Source organism: Canis lupus, chromosome 16, assembly GCF_011100685.1.
Source record: "Canis lupus familiaris isolate Mischka breed German Shepherd chromosome 16, alternate assembly UU_Cfam_GSD_1.0, whole genome shotgun sequence".
NCBI lineage: Eukaryota > Metazoa > Chordata > Mammalia > Carnivora > Canidae > Canis > Canis lupus.
This window is the reverse complement of record NC_049237.1, coordinates 34,993,796-35,012,104: the sequence shown is the minus strand read 5'-3', so window position 1 is coordinate 35,012,104 and position 18,309 is coordinate 34,993,796. Positions and strand designations below refer to the sequence as shown.

At 40.5% G+C, this 18,309-nt stretch overlaps 1 protein-coding gene across 1 annotated transcript; it reads left to right on the top strand.

Moving 5' to 3' along the window:
* The first annotated feature begins 5,655 nt into the window (after window positions 1–5,655).
* LEPROTL1 (leptin receptor overlapping transcript like 1) lies at window positions 5,656–16,866 on the top strand. Its single transcript, NM_001290092.1, is given in 4 exon segments — window positions 5,656–5,783; window positions 11,555–11,630; window positions 13,563–13,749; window positions 14,588–16,866. Coding segments are annotated over 4 exon segments (396 nt in total). The 5' UTR covers window positions 5,656–5,767; the 3' UTR covers window positions 14,705–16,866.
* Window positions 16,867–18,309: the final 1,443 nt, after the last annotated feature.

Below are 18,309 nucleotides of genomic sequence, written 5' to 3'. Positions count from 1 at the left end.
GGGCAGGACGCTCCCGCCGGGGGCGGATGCAGAAGCGGGACGCTGGGCGCTGGGGTGGGAACGAGGGACGCGACCGTGTTGCGTCTGGTCTGCGGCTCCGAAAGGTTCCGAGGGAAGGTGCCGCGGTTGTTGAGAGTGAAACCTGCGTGCGGGGGAACCTCGGTGGCTCAGCGGTTTCGCGCCGCCTTCGGCCCAGGGCCTGACCCTGGAGACCCGGGATCGAGTCCCACGTCGGGCTCCCTGCATGGAGCCTGCTTCTCCGTCTGCCTGTGTCTCTCTCTCTCTCTCTCTCTCTCTCTCTGTGTGTGTGTCTCTCATAATAAAATCGTAAAAAAAAAAAAAAGAAACCAACGTGCTGAAACCTCCATAACCTTCCTGAGAAGTTCCTCTGCATCATAAAACTTTGTCTTCAGGACCCAACATAGGGCCTGGCACATGACTCGTGTCCCGCTACTGTTTGCTAAGATTTGGGTGAAAGGTAGCAAGGAGATAGGCTGTCTAGTTTCAGAAGCCCAGAACTTTTACCTATCTCCTGGTACGTGGAGGCAGTAAGAACTTACAAAATACCAGGAGGAGAAACTACCAGCTAAAGAGCCAGAGAAAACAGTTCTAAGAGTGTTATCTTATGTTTGAGGTCTGACGGCCCTGGGTTTCCCTCATTCATTCAACAAATGAAGGTTGAATGTCTAACAGCGCCAGGCACTGTCTTAGGGCATGGAGGATACAATGTCCCAGTACTTGTGGACCTTACACTGAAGTGGGATAGAAAAACAACATTAAATAATCAGTAGGCAAAGGTAATAGGCAGCGATAAATGCAGTGATGAAAATCAAACGGTGTTACATTAGAGACGGAGAGGCAACTTCAGGGAGGCATCTCCTTCCTGAGGAAGTGATTTTGAAGTTTGAGACCTGAATGAGAAAGAACCAGTCATATAAAGGTCAGGGGAAGATCCTTCACGGCTTGGAGAACCGTGGGTGCACAAGCCTAACCATGTGTTTTGAGGAACAGTCATTCTTTTAAGTCAGCCAGTAACTTTATACAGGGAGCATCCACCAATACCTACAAGTACCTGCCAGGCATTGTTGTAGGCACTGGGGATACAGTAGTGAAAATACAAAATTCAGGAGGTGGGAGAGGCAAACGAGCCCACTTATGACTGAAGCAAAGTAAATTAAGGGAAGAGCAGAACAAGAGGAGGCTGGGGGAACAGTGGGGGCTTGGAGTGGGACCAAGGGAGACTGGAAGAAAGATCATAGAAAATTCTATTCTCAACATGTTAAGTTGGCAGCGACTATTAAGCATCCAGAAGGCCACGTCAAACAGACACTTGAATATACAAGTCTGCATTTCGAAGCTAAAGTGAGCTTGGTAGTCATGTTATCAAAATGAAGATGGTATTTAATGCTCAGGAAAAAGTACATAGGAATGCATGGGAAGAGAATTTAGATAGGCAAAGAAGGAGGCCCAGAACTAAACTAAGAGAACACTATTATTTGAACACTGGGCAGAAGACCATCCTAGGAAGAGTCTGAAAAGTAACCTCTGGCAAGGCATGAGAAAAGCCAGGAGACTAGCTGTATAGTTGCCGGGAGAAAGAGGATGATCAACAGTGTCCACTGTTGTTGAAAGGTTGAATCAAAAAAGTCACCTTTGGATTTTGCAATGTAAAGGTCATTAATTACCTTAAGAGAATTGCTGTTATTTGAAATCACATGATTTGCCAAGTATAGTTATAGACAGTGATGAACAAAACATTAAAGTCAACCAACTTACATTCTGGTAGGAAAGAGAGTCAACAGATAATATAGTTCAGTTAAATAATAAGCACATTGAAGAACAAACCAGAGTAACACACACACACACACACACACACACACACACTCTCTTAAATGCAGAAAACAAACTGGTGCTTACCAGAGGGGAGGTGACTGGGAGGATGGGTGAAATAAAGGGGATTAAGAGGTTTCCGGTTATAAAATAAATAAGTCACAGAGATGAAAGTACAGCATAGGGATTATTAGTCAGTAATATTGTAATAATGCTGTTTGGTGGCAAATAGTCACTACACTTATCAATGTGAGCACTGACTTACATGTAGAATTGTTGAATCAATATGTTGTATGTCTGAAACTAGTATGTTAATTATACTTTGATTTTTAAAGATGTTATTGATTTATTTATGAAAGAGTGTGTGAGGGACAGGGGGAAAAGCAGAAACAGAGGGACAAGAAGACTCCATGCTGAGCTTGGAGCCCCAGGCAGGGCTCTACCCCACTAACCTGAGATCATGACCTGAGCTGAAACCAAGAGTCAGTCACTTAACTGACTGAGCTACCCAGATGCCCCATACTTCAATTTTTAAAGAAGAAAACATCATAAAATGAAGTGCTATAATAAATAGGATGTCCAGAAAGTGTACTAAGAAACTACCATTTGACCTGAGACCTACATAATAAGAGTCAGCTTCTTAAATCATCTCTGTGACACATCAATAGGAATATGTGAACCTGATTTGGGTCCTGATTCAAAGAAACTAGAAAATAAATCACATTTATGAGACAATTGGAAATTCTAACACTGACTAGGTATATGATTTTAAAGAACTGTTTTTTAGGTTTCATAAATGTACTATGGTTATGTTATTCAATGGTTCTTTTAGAAACATACTAAAATATTAGAGATGAAATTATTTCTGGAATTTCCTTCAAAATAATTTTGAGGAAAATAATATGGGAGGTCGGGGAAGAGGATGGGAAGTATAGACAATATAACATTGAACATGTGTTAAGCTTTGAAGGTAGTTGATGGTACCTGGGAATTAATTATACCATTCTGATTCCTTTTTATATATTTAATTTTTCCAGAACTTTTCAAAACTAAAACTAAAAGCTTCCCTGAAGTTTCTCTGACTTGATCTGTAAGAATTAGTAATTCCCAGTACACAAAGTTGTGGAAAGGATGAAATCGGATGTTTTTATAAAGCACAGGCACATACCAGTTTCACAACAAACAACAGTTCTGTTCCTCTCACCCCCATCCCCATCTTGTGAGTTAACTTTGGAGGATAAGAAGCTATTCTGAGTAACTTTTGAAACTATGTAAGGTAACACTGATTAACTATTTTGTTAGAATACTTAGGGAACCTTTAAAGGATATAACATCAACTAACGTTAAGGATTCGCCTTAACATTGATGGGATGAGTAACTGGGTATCATCCTGTAGTTGGCAAATTGAATTTACTTATTTATTTTTTAAAGATTTTATTTACTTATTTATGAGACAGAGAGAGAGAGAGAGGCAGAGACACAGGCAGAGGGAGAAGCAAGCTCCATGCAGGGTGCTTGATAAAATTTTAGATTCCTGGGCTCTGCCCACAAAAGTTCTGATTCAGAACTTCTGGGTCTGGAGTGGGTCTCAGGAATTTGCATTTTTAGGAAACATTCCAAAGAATTCTGTCGTAGGTAGCTTTTGAGATACATTTGGAAACTGTTTTTCAAGTCTCAAGTGCCTCTAGACATTATCTGTAGACCAAAATTAGTCCTTAGGGTAGTGAGGGTTTTCTTGCTAGTAACACTGTGGTTCTCATAGAAAAGTCAAAGGAACATAATCTCATAAGATTCCATGAACATGGAAGCAAAAGAACATAGACCCTTCTAACCGGAAGAACAATCCCAGTTGCCTGTTACTATCATCTAGGATGAGTATCTGCAATACCCAACCCAACTGTCACAAGAGGAAACTAGCACTTAACTCAGCTACTGGGACTTGTGGAAGCCCCAAAAGGCTTCCTCAAATGTGATCTTTCTCCCTATGAGCCAAGCTATAAGTCTGTGAGATAAGAACCGATCACTCTCACCACCACCAATACCATCACTGCTGATGAGGTATCTCTGTTATGTTCCCTCAATCATCCTGCTTTCAAGGATGAATACTGTGGAACAAAATGAGAAAGATGCTAATGCTATTTGGGATGAAAGCATTTACTTCTCCAAGAATTTCACCTCCTTTCAAGATGGTTGGGAAGAAGGATGCATATACCTGCTTCAGTTTGGAGAAGAGCTGGTGGTTCACAGACTGTCTCAAGCGGCAACATTTCTACAGCATATGTTCAAGTGTGCCTTGTGTTTTTGCTACTACAATCCTTAAATGGAAACTCTTCATGATTCAGAAGGCTCCAGAATTTTTTGCACTAACTTGAAAAGGAAAAAAAAATTCTACTCCTCCACAAAATATCGATAGATTTATTGGGGGCATTAAGCCTCAAGAGATCTGTTTTTTTTTTTTTTAATTATGATTCAACCCTGAAGGTAGTGGAGAGCAGCAGGGTAGGATGATGCCTTCGGGGGGAGCCCTGGGTGGCTCAGCGGTTTAGCACCTGCCTTCAGCCCAGGGCCTGATCCAGGAGTCCCAGGATTGAGTCCCGCATCAGGCTCCCTGCATGGAGCATGCTTCTCCCTCTGCCTGTGTCTGTCTCTCTCTGTGTATCTCTCATGAATAAATAAATAAAATCTTAAAAAAAAAAAAAAAACTTTAGTTCCCAGTACCTCTCATTTTAAAACGTTTTGGAAATCTCTCTTCTAACCATTCACTCAACCAAGTTTTACATGGCAGTTCATCTTAGCCTGGTGACTGAAAAGATTGAAAAATTCAAATCTCACATCAAGAACCTACACTCGGATTTTTTTTTTTTAACCCTTTGAAAGATTCTCATGGCTCAGGAGAGGAGGAAAATCCTAATATAGGACTCTGTTGTCCTACCCTATAAGCCAGAACAATCCCACTAGCCTCTCCTCTCACCAACAGACCGAACTCCTGGGGCCCAGTTTGCCTCCCAAGCTCAGCATCCCACCTGTGCCCTTCAACACACTCTCTTCCCCCATAACGGTTTCCCCCTTATGTCTTCTAGTTACACCCCTGTTCATCCCTCTGTTGTCCCCTCCCTCGGGAAAATCTGATTTAAATCAAAGGTTTTCAAAGGACTATCTACCCATCTCCCTAGCAATGATCATTGTTACAATTTTAGATTTTGTGTGCGTGTGCAAGCTCCTCCAGGGCAGAAGCTGCACCCAGTTTTTTTTTTTTTTTTTTTTTTTTTTTTATGATAGACATAGAGAGAGAGAGAGGCAGAGACACAGGAGGAGGGAGAAGCAGGCTCCATGCAGGGAGCCCGACGCGGGACTCGATCCCAAGACTCCAGGGTCGCGCCCTGGGCCAAAGGCAGGCGCCAAACCGCTGCGCCACCCAGGGATCCCCCGCACCCAGTTTTGTGCACCTCGGTACCTCGCCCCGTTCCCCAAACAATGAACGTTGAACACATTTGCAGGGTGACTTTAGTAACTGTGTTTGTGCCTCTGCTTTCTCCCCCCGCCGCCCCCCGCCGCCCAGCTTTGCTACGGCCCAAAACGAAAAACAAGCAGCGCTGTTGGGATTTGTATTCAGATCGGTATTCGTCTCCTCTCCATCTACGGACGTGGGAAGCTGGGAACCGAAGCGAGGCGACGCCGCCGAGCCGGGGAGGGCGGGGGGCCGCGCGGCCGCACGGCGGGCCACGGAGGGCTCGGCCCCACCGCCCCCAGCCCGGCGCGCCCCCCGCGCCCCCGCGCGAGCGCGAGTCGCCGGCGGAAGTGCTGCGTCGCGCACTTCCGGGTGTTGTCTGGCCGCCGCCGCCGCCGCCGCCGCCGCCGCGCGTCTCCCGTGTCCCGTCTCCCGGCCGCCGCCGCCGCCGCCGCCTCGCGTCCTGGAGCCAGGAGCGACGTCACCGCCATGGCCGGCATCAAAGGTGGGCCTGGGGCGCAGGGCGCCGGAGGGCGGGCTTGGCCGCCCGGGAGAGGGGGAGGGGGTCCGTCGCGGGTCCCCGCACGCCGCCGCCTCGGCCCGGGCGCGCGCGACGCGGGGGGTCCCTGCGCTTGGCCGCCGCCCGCCGCCCGCCCCGCGGCCCCCGCCTCCGCCCTCGCAGCCCGCGAGCCGAGCTGGGCGCGGCGCCCCCTCCGCCCCCGCCCGCGTCCCCGGTCCCCGTCCCCGTCCCCCGAAAGGCCGGCGCGGTGGGCGGCTTCTGCGTCGGCCCCCGCTCGCTGCTCGTCTCGGAAGCCTCCCTCCCAGCGCGCGTCGGCCCCGCTACGGAGAACCGAGGGGTCCTGGGCGTGCGGGAGCCCCGCAGCGCCTCGGGCCGTCGCTCGCGTTTTGCAGGAGTTTGCGTCCGAGAGAGGCGAGCGGGCACTGGTTTTGCGGGGCTTGAGGCCCCAGGGGATGCCAGTTACGGGAAGTCAGGTGTCGTCTCCCACTCGGCTTGGGGTGCCGAGCCGAGCCGAGTCCCTCCGGAGCGCCCTGGAAGGACTTAGGGACGGCCCTTTCCTGGACCTTGGCCGCCACCTCCCCCTCTTGGGACCTGCGCTCCCCGCTTTCACAGGCTTGCGAAACTGGTGCGTGTTGGTTTGTGGGGTCCGTCCGAGCAGGTAGAGCCTGTAAGGGACCCCGAAGTGCTCCTGTCCTCCGCGGCTGCACGTTGACGCTCTGTAGTTGGGTTCGTTGAAGGACTAAAACCGTGTTACGGCTTAATGGGAAATTGCTCGCTTATTCACATATTTTCTTTAGGAATTACGGCAGCTTGCACTCTTTCGTATTATTTGGTAGTTTTTGTTGATGTGATTAGAAGGAGATACCGTTGACAGCCTTTTCAACTCTTTGACCACCAATTGCATTGATTTCCTGACCTGACGGCTTGGTACAAGGGGCAGGGAAGCAGGAGAGCTCTGATAGTAGTGTTGGGTTTTTTTGGTTTTGTGTGTGTGTGTGTGTGTGTTTGTGTGTGTGTTTCTGTGTAACTTCTTTCCTTCAGGACAACTTTTATTGAGCTTCTTTGCCAGAGTCACATTTTTGCTGTATCTGGTTTATAATTTAATGTCTGAAAACATTTCATTTCCGATGTAAAACTTTGTCATTAGATAAGCAACAAAGATCATTTTCAACTTTTATTTATTTATTTATTTTTTTGAACTGTGATAGACCTCTTTAAATCCCTGTATGGAAAGGTAGTTTGGGTAGAATGCTGTGGTTTTTAAGAATGTTGCCAGTTTCCCGATTCTTCCCAATTTCTTCAGTGTCATCAACGGAAGTCTCCCTCTGAAGAAAATAGCTTTGTAGTTTCCTTTTCCAAATTTAGGAAAATATTAACCAGGCGGAAGTATCTCAGATGGAATTGTGCTAATAAACTTTCGGTTTCCAGAAGATTTTTCTGATTGTTAGGACTTTTATCAGGACATTTTCTTTCGTTGGCCTGTCTTTGTATTAGGCAGGAGTGCTGCTGTAATTGGAGACCATCATTTATTTCTTAAGCCATTTGCTAATATTTGGTCATATGTTAGATTTTTCTGGGAACTCCCAGGTTAGGGAACTGGCCCCTGCTAGGCTAATTTCTTTGTAGTCACAGAATCAGCACCCCGTCTCTGGAGAGTTTAGATAATTGGGCTGTTCCATCCCTAGCCTAGAGGCTTTGGGAGTAGAAACCAGACTCAGATATCTAAGTTTTGCCCTCCAAATGTTTCATCACTCAGTTACAGTATAAATTCTTGCCTTGTTGATGTGTCATATGGGACAACCATTCATACACAAATGATGAAATTTCTATATAAACCAGCCTAGTTGCTGATTTCATAAGACTGGAGAAACTTTGTAAGTTTTGAGAACACTTTAGAGTGATATGTTTAACCCCACTGATTTTTATCATATCCAGTGTGACTGGGAGGTGGGATGTCACAGAAAGCTATTTTTTAATACTTAAATCTTACCTTGTTTTCATTTTTAATTTTTTAAGAGATCATCTTTTATTGACTTTTTCAGAGTGTACTCAAAGAATTTAGACTTTCTTTTTTGGTAAGAACATGATTGTTCTCTGTCATAGAAGAGTTACCCTCAGACACCATCGAGCCCTAAAGCTATTGCCTTTTGGCCAGGATTACCACAAACCAGTATGCTTTTTGAGACTTTTCTGCCTGATTCAAGAATTTTTTTCAGTTACCATTCTCTTCTGAGAGGGCAGATCTTGCTTATGTGCAGTTCTACCTCCTATTTGTCATTTGCTTATGGGAAGCAAGATTTTTAAACTTAGAAAATTTTATGTTACGAGTTACAGGTAACAATGATCATTTCTGGGTAGAGAAAGTGACTACTCAATTTTGTTCTGGCTACATGAATTGCTATTGAAAAAATATGTATAAATGAACATAGGTAGCTCTTTAATTTTTTTTATTCTGCTGAAATTCTCACACAACAGTTGTTGACTGAATAAGAGCCTAAGAGCCTAAGGGTCTGTTTATAAAGAATGGTAGCTTTAGTGTATGGGCTTTGTGACATCTGTTGTGCTCTGTAGTGACCCTTGTTTCTTCCAGGATTCTAAATTATATTCTGGATAAATGGCTTCTGAATAAATAAGTTATTATTATATAGTATTTATAGTGGTGAATTTAGCTGTTGGGCAACTACATTCAAAAAGTGAAGATGGTTCCCTGAAACTAATATAACACTGTATGTTAGTTATACGGAAATAAAAAAAAATTTTTAAGCGAAGATGACATTTTACTTCTTCAGCATGTCTTGTTACAAGTATCTTTAGTGTTCAGAGAATTATTTGCATTTTAGTTCTAGTCCAAGTCTCATTTTTTAAAAAGATTTTATTTGTTTATTTGAGAGCAAGAGAGCACAAGCAGGAGAGGGGCAGAGGGAGAGGGAGAAGCAGACTCCCAACTGACCAGGGAGCCCGATGCAGGGTTCCATCCCAGAGTCCTGGGATCATGACCTGAGCCCAAGGCAGACACTTAACTGACTGAGCCACCCAGGCACCCCCAAGTCTCATTTTATAGAAGAAAGAACTGACACTCAGCTACGATTATGTAGGCAGCTAGTTAAGTGGCTAGTAGGGGCTAGGGATCCATTGTCTCCTGACTTTCATTTATGTGCTGTTTTTACCCTGCTACTTTGGAATGATCTTCCTATCCTCTTCCCTTCTGTTCGTTTCTCTCATTTTTTTCCCCTTGGGTTTTTTACTCATTCTAAAATATTTATTATGCAGTGTTAAGAGCTGGGGTGTGAGCATGAACAGAAAAACTTTTTCCCTGCTGTGGTGGACCAAACAGATTATAAGGAAAAACAGATACAGGGGTGCCTGGATGGCTTAGTCAGTTAAGCATCATACTCTTGATTTTGGCTCAGGTCACGATCTCAGAGTCATGGAATCGAGCCCCACATCGTGCTTTGCGCTCAGCACGGAGTCTGCTTGTCCCTTTCCCTATGCTCCTTACCCCACTTGCACGTACACTCTCTGTCTTCCAATCTCTCTCTCTCTCTCTAAAATAAATTAAATCTGTATTTTAAAAAGGAAAAAAAAAAAGGAAAAACAGGTATAAGTCATTATAAAATTACAGCTATCGTAACTGAGCAAAGAGAATGTATACAGTGCAAGGAGGGCCTCTGCACATGCATAATCCTCTGCCTGGGATACTCCCCTGCAGATATCCACGTGATTTGCTCCCTCATTTCATATAAATCTCTGTTCAGATGTCACCTCATCAGAGATGTCTTCTGAGGCCGCTCTGTCTGAAATACCACTCCCATCGTCGTACCTTACTTGATTTCTTTCATAGCACTTAACATTAATTTTCTAACTTTATTTTTATGATTTTGTTCCCTGCTAGAGTATAAGCTTCGTGAGAGCAAGAGCTTTAATTTTTTTTTCATTGCCTTATCAAGAACAGTGTGTGAAAACATATTAGGTGCTCAGGAGATATTTGTTGAATAATGAATGAATATATCTAATAGGAGGAATTGGTCTAGCAGGAGATTTGAAAAAAAACTTCAGTGAGGAAGAAATGATTGAGCTGACATCTGAAGGACATAGAGGAATTCACTTGGAAGAAAGAGGAAGGGAATGGAAGAATAATGCAAGCTCCCTGCATGTGGAAGGACCTTGTCTGGTTTCTTAACATATCTCCAGCACTTGTTATGTATTTAACTCTCAGTAAATATTTCTTGAATGAAATGAATGAATGAAAAAGTTTCCGAGATAGAAGGGACATGTATAAGGGCCATGTGGGTGAGGAGCCTGCTAATTTCCGGGAGAGGAAAGGCCAGTGTAACCAAAGTGCAGAGAGCAAGGCATAGTAATATATAATATAGGCTGGTGTTAGGAGAGTGAGCAGGGTCACATTTTGAGGGTCTATGAACAAAACAAGTGGTAAACTCAGTATTTTTCTCACAGTTTACATTGCATTTCATTGTAAACTTGAAGTTACTTGCTGTAAAATAAAAATGCAACTCTTTTTCTTTCTTTTTTCTGTAACTGAAAATATAATGGCACTAAGGACTAGGGAAATGTGTTCAGAGTTGACATGATCTACATAGGTGATCTAAATGAAAACCAAATCTACTATCTTACCATACCATGTGAGTGGGTGTCTGTAATTATAACCATTTTAATCCAGAGAAATCTGTCAGTAGTACTGGGCAGGATTTAACCCCTTTACTGTTAGTTTTGGTTTGTATATGTTAGCTTTTCTTTTGGTAACTTTTAGACCTTCCGCAACTCTTTTGAAAAATAAGATTTCTGTTAAGGTTAATGTACTGCCTCATTTAAAACAAAAAACACCTAAGTTATTCTCTTAGCCAATGCAGTTACAGAAAAATACAAGTTATATAGAACTCTAAATAAATAAATAGATCATTTGTATCTTTGCTTAATTCTAGGCCATCAATTAACTATGCCTATTGAAGAAAGTTTTTTGTACTCACTAATAATATGTGAAAACATTTTATAAAATATGTTTTGTGTGTGTATAACTTTAGAAACTATGTTTTATCTGTAGAATGCATCTATTGCTTGTGTTAATATCTTAAAATAGTGATACCAAAGAAGGATTTATACCCATTATCTTGTGCATTTTCCAATGTGTAGAAGGTTAGGGGATGAAACCCAACTATAGTTTTGTAAGCTATTTAAAGGTCTATATCAAAATTAGTTGATTAAAATTATTAACTCCAGATATCCTTGGACACTTTTTTCTTACTAGTTTTGAGCACATTGGGTGTATATGCAAGAAGCAGGAACTGATCATGAGAGACTTTCCCAAAAAATAAAGTTCTAAAGTCCAGTAAAGCTGAGAATGCAGTTTCTGAACATCCTGCTTTTCAAACTGTAATGATCTGTGGAGTAAATATAACACTAATTACTGGAGGAACATCGATCTGGCAGGCTAAGATACTTATTAGAAATAGAGCCAGTAATGAGGGAATGTGGTAGTGTGTTCATGATGGGTCAGGGCTCTGAAAATCAGTGTTGCTTTATTTTGCTTTGAAGATGACACAAAAAACTTATTCAGAGACTATAGATAACTTAGAGTATAATTGAAGATAACTCACTTTTAATGCATTTGTTTTTTTGTATTGTGTTCTGTTTTGCCTTTTGCTTCTGGGATCCCAGGTAATGTTCAGACTGCTAACACTGATATTAAAAATAATGTTAAGTTTAATTAATGTTTGTATTTGACTCTATTTACTTTGCAGCTTTGATTAGTTTGTCCTTTGGAGGAGCAATTGGGCTGATGTTTTTGATGCTTGGATGTGCCCTTCCAATATACAAGTATGTAAAATTTTTGTGTTTTTGAGTGTTTGAGGGTAAAATTTTTCTACTTTTAAAACTTTAAGAATTTTTTGAATGAAAGCTTCTACTGTAGAAGTAATCGTGAGAAATGTTCATTGACCAAGGACAAACCTTTTTAAAAGTGCAAAAAATGCTTTGGCTATTGCACTACTGTTCAGTTTTAAGTGCCTATTGATAAAATTAAACATGAGAAGATTTTAAAATGTCTTTTCAGCAAAAAATACCAGAAGCAGAATTAAGAGACAGTTGACTCAGAAAAAGTTATGTAAGCTATTATTTTCCATAGGGTAGAAAGAACTTTTAAAAATTAATAGGATAGGGACGCCTGGGTGGCTCAGCGGTTGAACGTCTGCCTTTGGCTTGGTGTGATCCTGGAGTCCTGAAGTCCTAGGATTGAGCCCCGCATCGGGCTCTCTACATGGAGCCTGCTTCTCTGCCCTCTTCCTATGTTTCTGCCTCTCTTTCTGTGTCTCTCATGAATAAAGAAATAAAATCTTTTTTAAAAAAAGGATAGATAAGTGAGAAAAATACAGACAACTAAATAAAAAAAATGCACAAGTATGAAAAAAGAACTGCACATTTACTAATAATCACATGAAGTTATATTCAGCCTCTTTCAAAATTAAATTAAATCCTTTGGCAGAGATAAAAGCTATGGGTAGACAGGCACCGCCGTGTGCAGTGGGGTGAAGGAATAGCTATGTGCAGTCATCTTGGAGGCCAGTTTGCTTATAGCTCTCAAAATGTGTATATTCCTTGAACTAGTCATTCCACTTAGAATTTTCTCATGCAAATCTCCTGGCAGATGTTTGCAAAGACATGTATATGAGGGGGGATTCTCGGTATACATGGCAGCCCGGTTAATAACAAAAGCCCTGGAGGCATCCTAAAGGCCTGTCAAAGGAGAAATGGTTTAAACTATGGTATGTCCATCCATCCATGGAAATCGTAGGCACTTTTAAAAAGAATGAGGAAGAGCTGTAAATCCTAACAGGTAAAGGTGCTCAAGATACATTGTTAAATGGAAAAATGCAGTGATTCATGTTGCTAAAATTTATCTGTATGGAAATATGGAAGGACCCACAAGAAGGTCATTAGGAGAGTGGAAGGAGAAAGGAGGGGAGATATGGGCAGCTTGGTGTTTCCACTTTTGTGCTTTTGTTTTCTTTTTAACTTTTTATGTTGAAATGATTACATACTATCAAGAAGTTGCAAAGATCACTTCTCTGCCTTTTGGCTAAGATCAAGTGAAGAAGTTGCAAAGGTAGTACAGAGAGGTCCCCTGTCCCTTCACACAAGCTTCCCCCAGTGGCCCTGTCTTACATAACCTTACTTGTATTATCCAACCCGGAAATGACATTGGCACAATACAAAGCTAGATTGCACATTAAAAGCCACCTATTTTCTATATTCTGGCTGAAAGTCTTCAACATTACTTTCAGTTCATTTTCTACATTTTGATTTTAGTGTTTTGGGAGTTCACAGTGACCGAAGCAGAGTTTGGGGGTGTTCCAGCTTTAAGCCAAGAAAACTGTCATTCATTAAAAGTTAAGGGCATGAATTTTGCCTTTTAAAAATTACTGTGCCAATATTTCTATTTTCCATATGCTTCTTTATGTATAACTTAAATAATATTTTTGAATTTTGGGCCTTGATTCCAACTGTTTTAGTTTATAAAGCATTTTCTTCTAATATAAGAAATTTTTAATCATTGTGTCACAACTGGCTTTAGAAATACCATGACTCTAAATGTTTTTCTTTTCAGTGTTCAGGTTATTGTTTATTTTTAATCTATATCATGTTTTGTACCTTGCAACATTTCTTTGGTCCTTATTTTTAAAAAGCATGTATTATGTGTAGAAAAATGACATAGATAGCAAAAACTACATTAACTTATTTTTTTTTTCCTAGCCAATACTGGCCTCTCTTTGTTCTGTTTTTTTACATCCTTTCACCTATTCCATACTGCATAGCGAGAAGATTAGTGGATGACACAGATGCTATGAGTAACGCTTGTAAGGAACTTGCCATATTTCTTACAACAGGCATTGTTGTCTCAGCTTTTGGGCTCCCTATTGTGTTTGCCAGAGCACATCTGGTAAGTAAATATATTTTTCTGTTAACGATTTTACATTAGACTGTGTGTTAAAATTACCTCAGGAAAAAAGATTTTGATAAATGACATGAAAAAGAGATGAGAGACATAAGATCCTAGAGGATAGAGATAATCTTTTGTTGTCATTAACTGATAAAAATGATATTGGAGAGCATGGCTGGGGTCTGCAACAACAGTTGGCTCACCAGTACTTCACTCCCAGAACTGGGCACATCAGCTCACCCAGTGCTTCCCAACCACAAGCCACCCCCTCTGTAACTGTTGAAAGGCCTAAGGGGACATTATGTGTTCTCTGCAAATGGGAAAGTATGAAAGAGGGGAAGGGGTGCTGGGCTTCATATGCTTGTCTCCCTCCCAGACTCGGCAATCAGATTCACTCCTCCATCTCTGAGGAGGTAGAAAAGCCAGGGCCCTTCCAAATGGTGAGACAGGTAATCCCCTTTGCCCCTTTAAAAGAATGTACATGAATGTGTTTTCGTCTCTAGTACTTTAATCTGCTCTCTAGATAAAATTAGATTTACTGAAGAAGAGTTGGAGCAGATTTCTTTACAAACCAAAAGTTGTATATGTCTGTGCTGCCTCTTCAGAGTCTAGAAGTCGAGCTGTTGAATAATTATCATCTTCGTGACTTTGTCTTTTTAAAAGAAGTAAATTAAAAACAGCAATATAGAAAAGACCATTACGTCTTCAGTAGAGTGAAAGTTATTATTACAAATTGTATCTGTTTTAGATCATGATTGGCTTTCAACTAGTCTTGATTTACTTTTCATTCTCTTTTTGTTTTTCATGTGTCTATTAACTGTTTGTCTTCTTTTCCTAGATTGAGTGGGGAGCTTGTGCACTTGTTCTCACAGGAAACACAGTCATCTTTGCAACTATACTGGGCTTTTTCTTGGTCTTTGGAAGCAATGATGACTTCAGCTGGCAGCAGTGGTGAAAGGAATTACTGAACTATTGTCAGATGGACTTCTTGTCATTTGTTGGCCATCCACGCACACAGAAGATGGGGCAGGAATGCTGAGTGGTACAGCAAGCCTCTTGGGGGTATTCTAGGTGCTCCCTTCTCACTTTTATTGTAAGCATACTATTTTCACAGAGACTTGCTGAAGGATTAAAAGGATTTTCTCTTTTGGAAAAGCTTGACTGATTTCACACTTATCTCTAGTATGCTTTTTGTGGTGTCCTGCTGAATTTAAATATTTATGTATCCCTGTTTAGTTTTTTTTTTTTTAATCAGTATGCAATGTTAAGCCTTTTTAAAATGTAATAACCATTTGCATTGGTTAGGAATTAGATTTCTGCTGGCTATTACTGGGCTAAAGGATATTTTTTGTCTTAAAATTATTTAACCTCCATTGCAAAAAGTTAAAAGTTTTCAATCAGGATGACATCACTCCCAATTTTATGCAAACATGCAGACTGTTGGTATACCTTATAGACTGTATACTCAGTGCAAATATAGCTGCATTTATACCTCAGAGGAGCCAAGTATTAATGCCCGTGCCCTCCATAAGGGTTGCTGGTTTTGCCAGTGAGCAGGTGTTTTATGAATTGAAAATTATCTTATGGAATTGCTACAAAGGAGTGCTTTTCTTCTCAGTTGATAGAAGAATTTATTGTTAAAGGTAAGCGTGTAAAACCAGATTTCTGAGATGGTTTTTATTTATGTTTATTATAGTTAAAGTAGAGTGAGTTGCATTGTGGGAAGAAACGACGTTGAAATTCCATTTTTTTGAATCCTCTATTTATAAGTGAAATGTTTGATCCTCTATCAGCCTTTCATATTTTACCATGGATGAAATGGACTTATGTGGAACTACTACTGATAAGGGAAAGTTGTATGTTTGCGTCACCTAGACCAGAAAACCTTTCCCTGCTTCCTCCTTTTAACTTATTTTATACATTGTATATATTAAGTAAAATAACTTTTCAAATATAGTTTAATAACACTTAAATTAGAGGTGTTTATCTCACCTGGAAAGTAATTGCTATGCCATACATGCCGAGTGCCCCCTGCCCCGCAAGGCCTTGACATGATTAACAAGTGACTTTGTTAGTCTTGCAGAGAAGTGACGCATTAACAATTTAAGATTTAGACCATGGTAATTGTAGTTCTTATTCTCTAAGGTTATATCATATGTAATTTAAAAATATTTAAGACAAGTTTCCTGTATACCTCTCAACTTCTTTGATTTTTATTTCATCATGATAGATATGCTCTTTCCTTTTAAATGACATTTATTGTGTGAATTAATGCAAAGTAGCCAAATCCAGCTGTATAGCAGCTTCAAACACAGACCTGACCAAAAAATTCCCAGTAACCAGGCATGATCAAATCATAGTGGTCATTTGCATCTCAACAATTATCAGTACCTTTTTCTAGAGCTAGTGATGAAAATGTTCAAGTTGGTTCAACAGTATGTTGTTGAGGATATTTGTGTGTTTATTCAGTATACTTACATAAAAACTATTTTGCCTTCAGACAAAACTGAGTGATCATGACAGCTACCTTTTGTTGTTTTATGAAGTTTATTTCTCAAGAAAAGGGGAACAAATTTTGGGTTTACTAAAGATGCTTGAAGGCCACAGGTTTTATTGCCAAAACCCAAGTTGTGACTTTCGCTGTGAGATGGGAAGCAGAATGAAGGATTTGCATGTGGCTGTCCCACTTAGTAGGCTAGAAACAACTTGCAGTGTTATAATTATATAAACCTAAGAGGAAGGTACAGGTACACAGGAAGTAGCTGGCCATACAGTTGGGAACTCAGTGCCTGTGATCTACTTGATTTTTTTTTTCAGGAAGTACATATTCTGGCCCTTCCCCATTATCTGTTCTAGAATATCAGTGCAGTGCACTGCTACTGTTTTATTCACTTGGCCATAGACTCTTTTTCTAACAGCTGCATATTCTTTCTGTATACGGATTGCATTGGCAGCATTGTGTCTTTCATCTTGCACACTAGCTCGACATAGTGCTGTCTCTGATTTCTAGGCTAGTTTGAGGTATGAGTTTTCCATAGAATGTGCACTGATACTGCATTGCCATTCTTCTATGGAAAGAAAACTTTTGATGATGAAACAATAAAGATTTTAAATATCTATTTTAGTTTGTGGGTGTTTTTGAAGTGAAAATATACTGTGCACTTCAGCTCTTGAAGTGCCTTATTCATTTTAATAACGTGATGTAAAGCAAGTATGACATTAGTCATTAATGTTAGACTTGAAAGAGTTTCACTTGCAAAATAGAATTGAAACCATAGTAATGTTACGGTGAAGCCCTATGATTTTGTGCTATGATGAAAGGATTGGTAAACTGGGGAAGTAGAATTTTTACCTAACCCTTTACAAAAAAGCCATAAATGATTTTGTTGATATAAAAAGACTGTTGATAATCTAAAGTCAAGGTTGTACCTATTCTTAAATTTTCAGATCTTTTTTATGACTGTATGTTTTATTGTGTATTTATCGCCATTTATTATTAGAGCATTTTGCAAACATTTCCAATAGTTAAAGGTAAAAAATCAGTGTGGTATAGTGTGAACAGAAAAAAGTACTGTTCTCTTTTGTCAAACATGAATCTTGTCCCAGACTGTCCTAATTATATAATCTCATTATATACTTTAAAAAGTTTAGGTCACAGTTTCTTAGTGTTTGCTCTAATATGATTTTTGGGGGGGTAATGTCAAAATAATCCAGATTTCTACAGTAAACTCTGGAATATTTATACTGAATGTGACGAGATTCATAAGTTTCAGGTAACTAAATCAGCACATCAAATTTAACAAGCAGTCATGCAACATTACTGTTAAGTGATATGTACATTTTACATCTCAGGATGTTTTATGGTTTATAAAATTGGTGGAAAATTCAAAATCATGTTTCTTCCATATAAAGCCTATGTTATCCTTTCTCTTGGTGAAGATTAGGGAGTTCTTATTTTATTACAGGCCTCCTAATTTTCTGGCATTCCCAGAGAAGAGAACATATCCTGTAAAATAAATATTCCAGATAACTGAAGTTTATCTCAAAAAGAACTGACATTTGTTTTATTTATTTTGGTCAAAGTATTAAATGAGTCATATACTTTTGTACTTTCTAAGAATATATTAAGACATTTTGGGTTTTTCTTGGTAATTTAGGATTATCATGAATTATTTCTCCCTCTTTTAAAAGGCCCCAGACCTGTATCTTTCTGGAATTGTGTTTTTGCTGGCTTTTCTTAGAACTCAGTTTGTTCCTAGCATGCCTTAACTACTTTTGTTTCTAATTTTCTTTTTCTTTTTTTTTAAATTTTATTTATTTTAAGATTTATTCATTCATGAGAGGCACACAGAGAGAGAGAGAGAGAGAGAGAGAGAGAGGCAGAGACACAGGCAGAGGGAGAAGCAGGCTCCATGCAGGGAGCCCGATGTGGGACTCGATCCCGGGTCTCCAGGATCACGTCCTGGGCCAAAGGCAGGTGCCAAACTGCTGAGCCACCCAGGGATCCCCTGTTTCTAATTTTCCAAACTATAGTATATTAGGGGGCATCTGGGTAGCTCA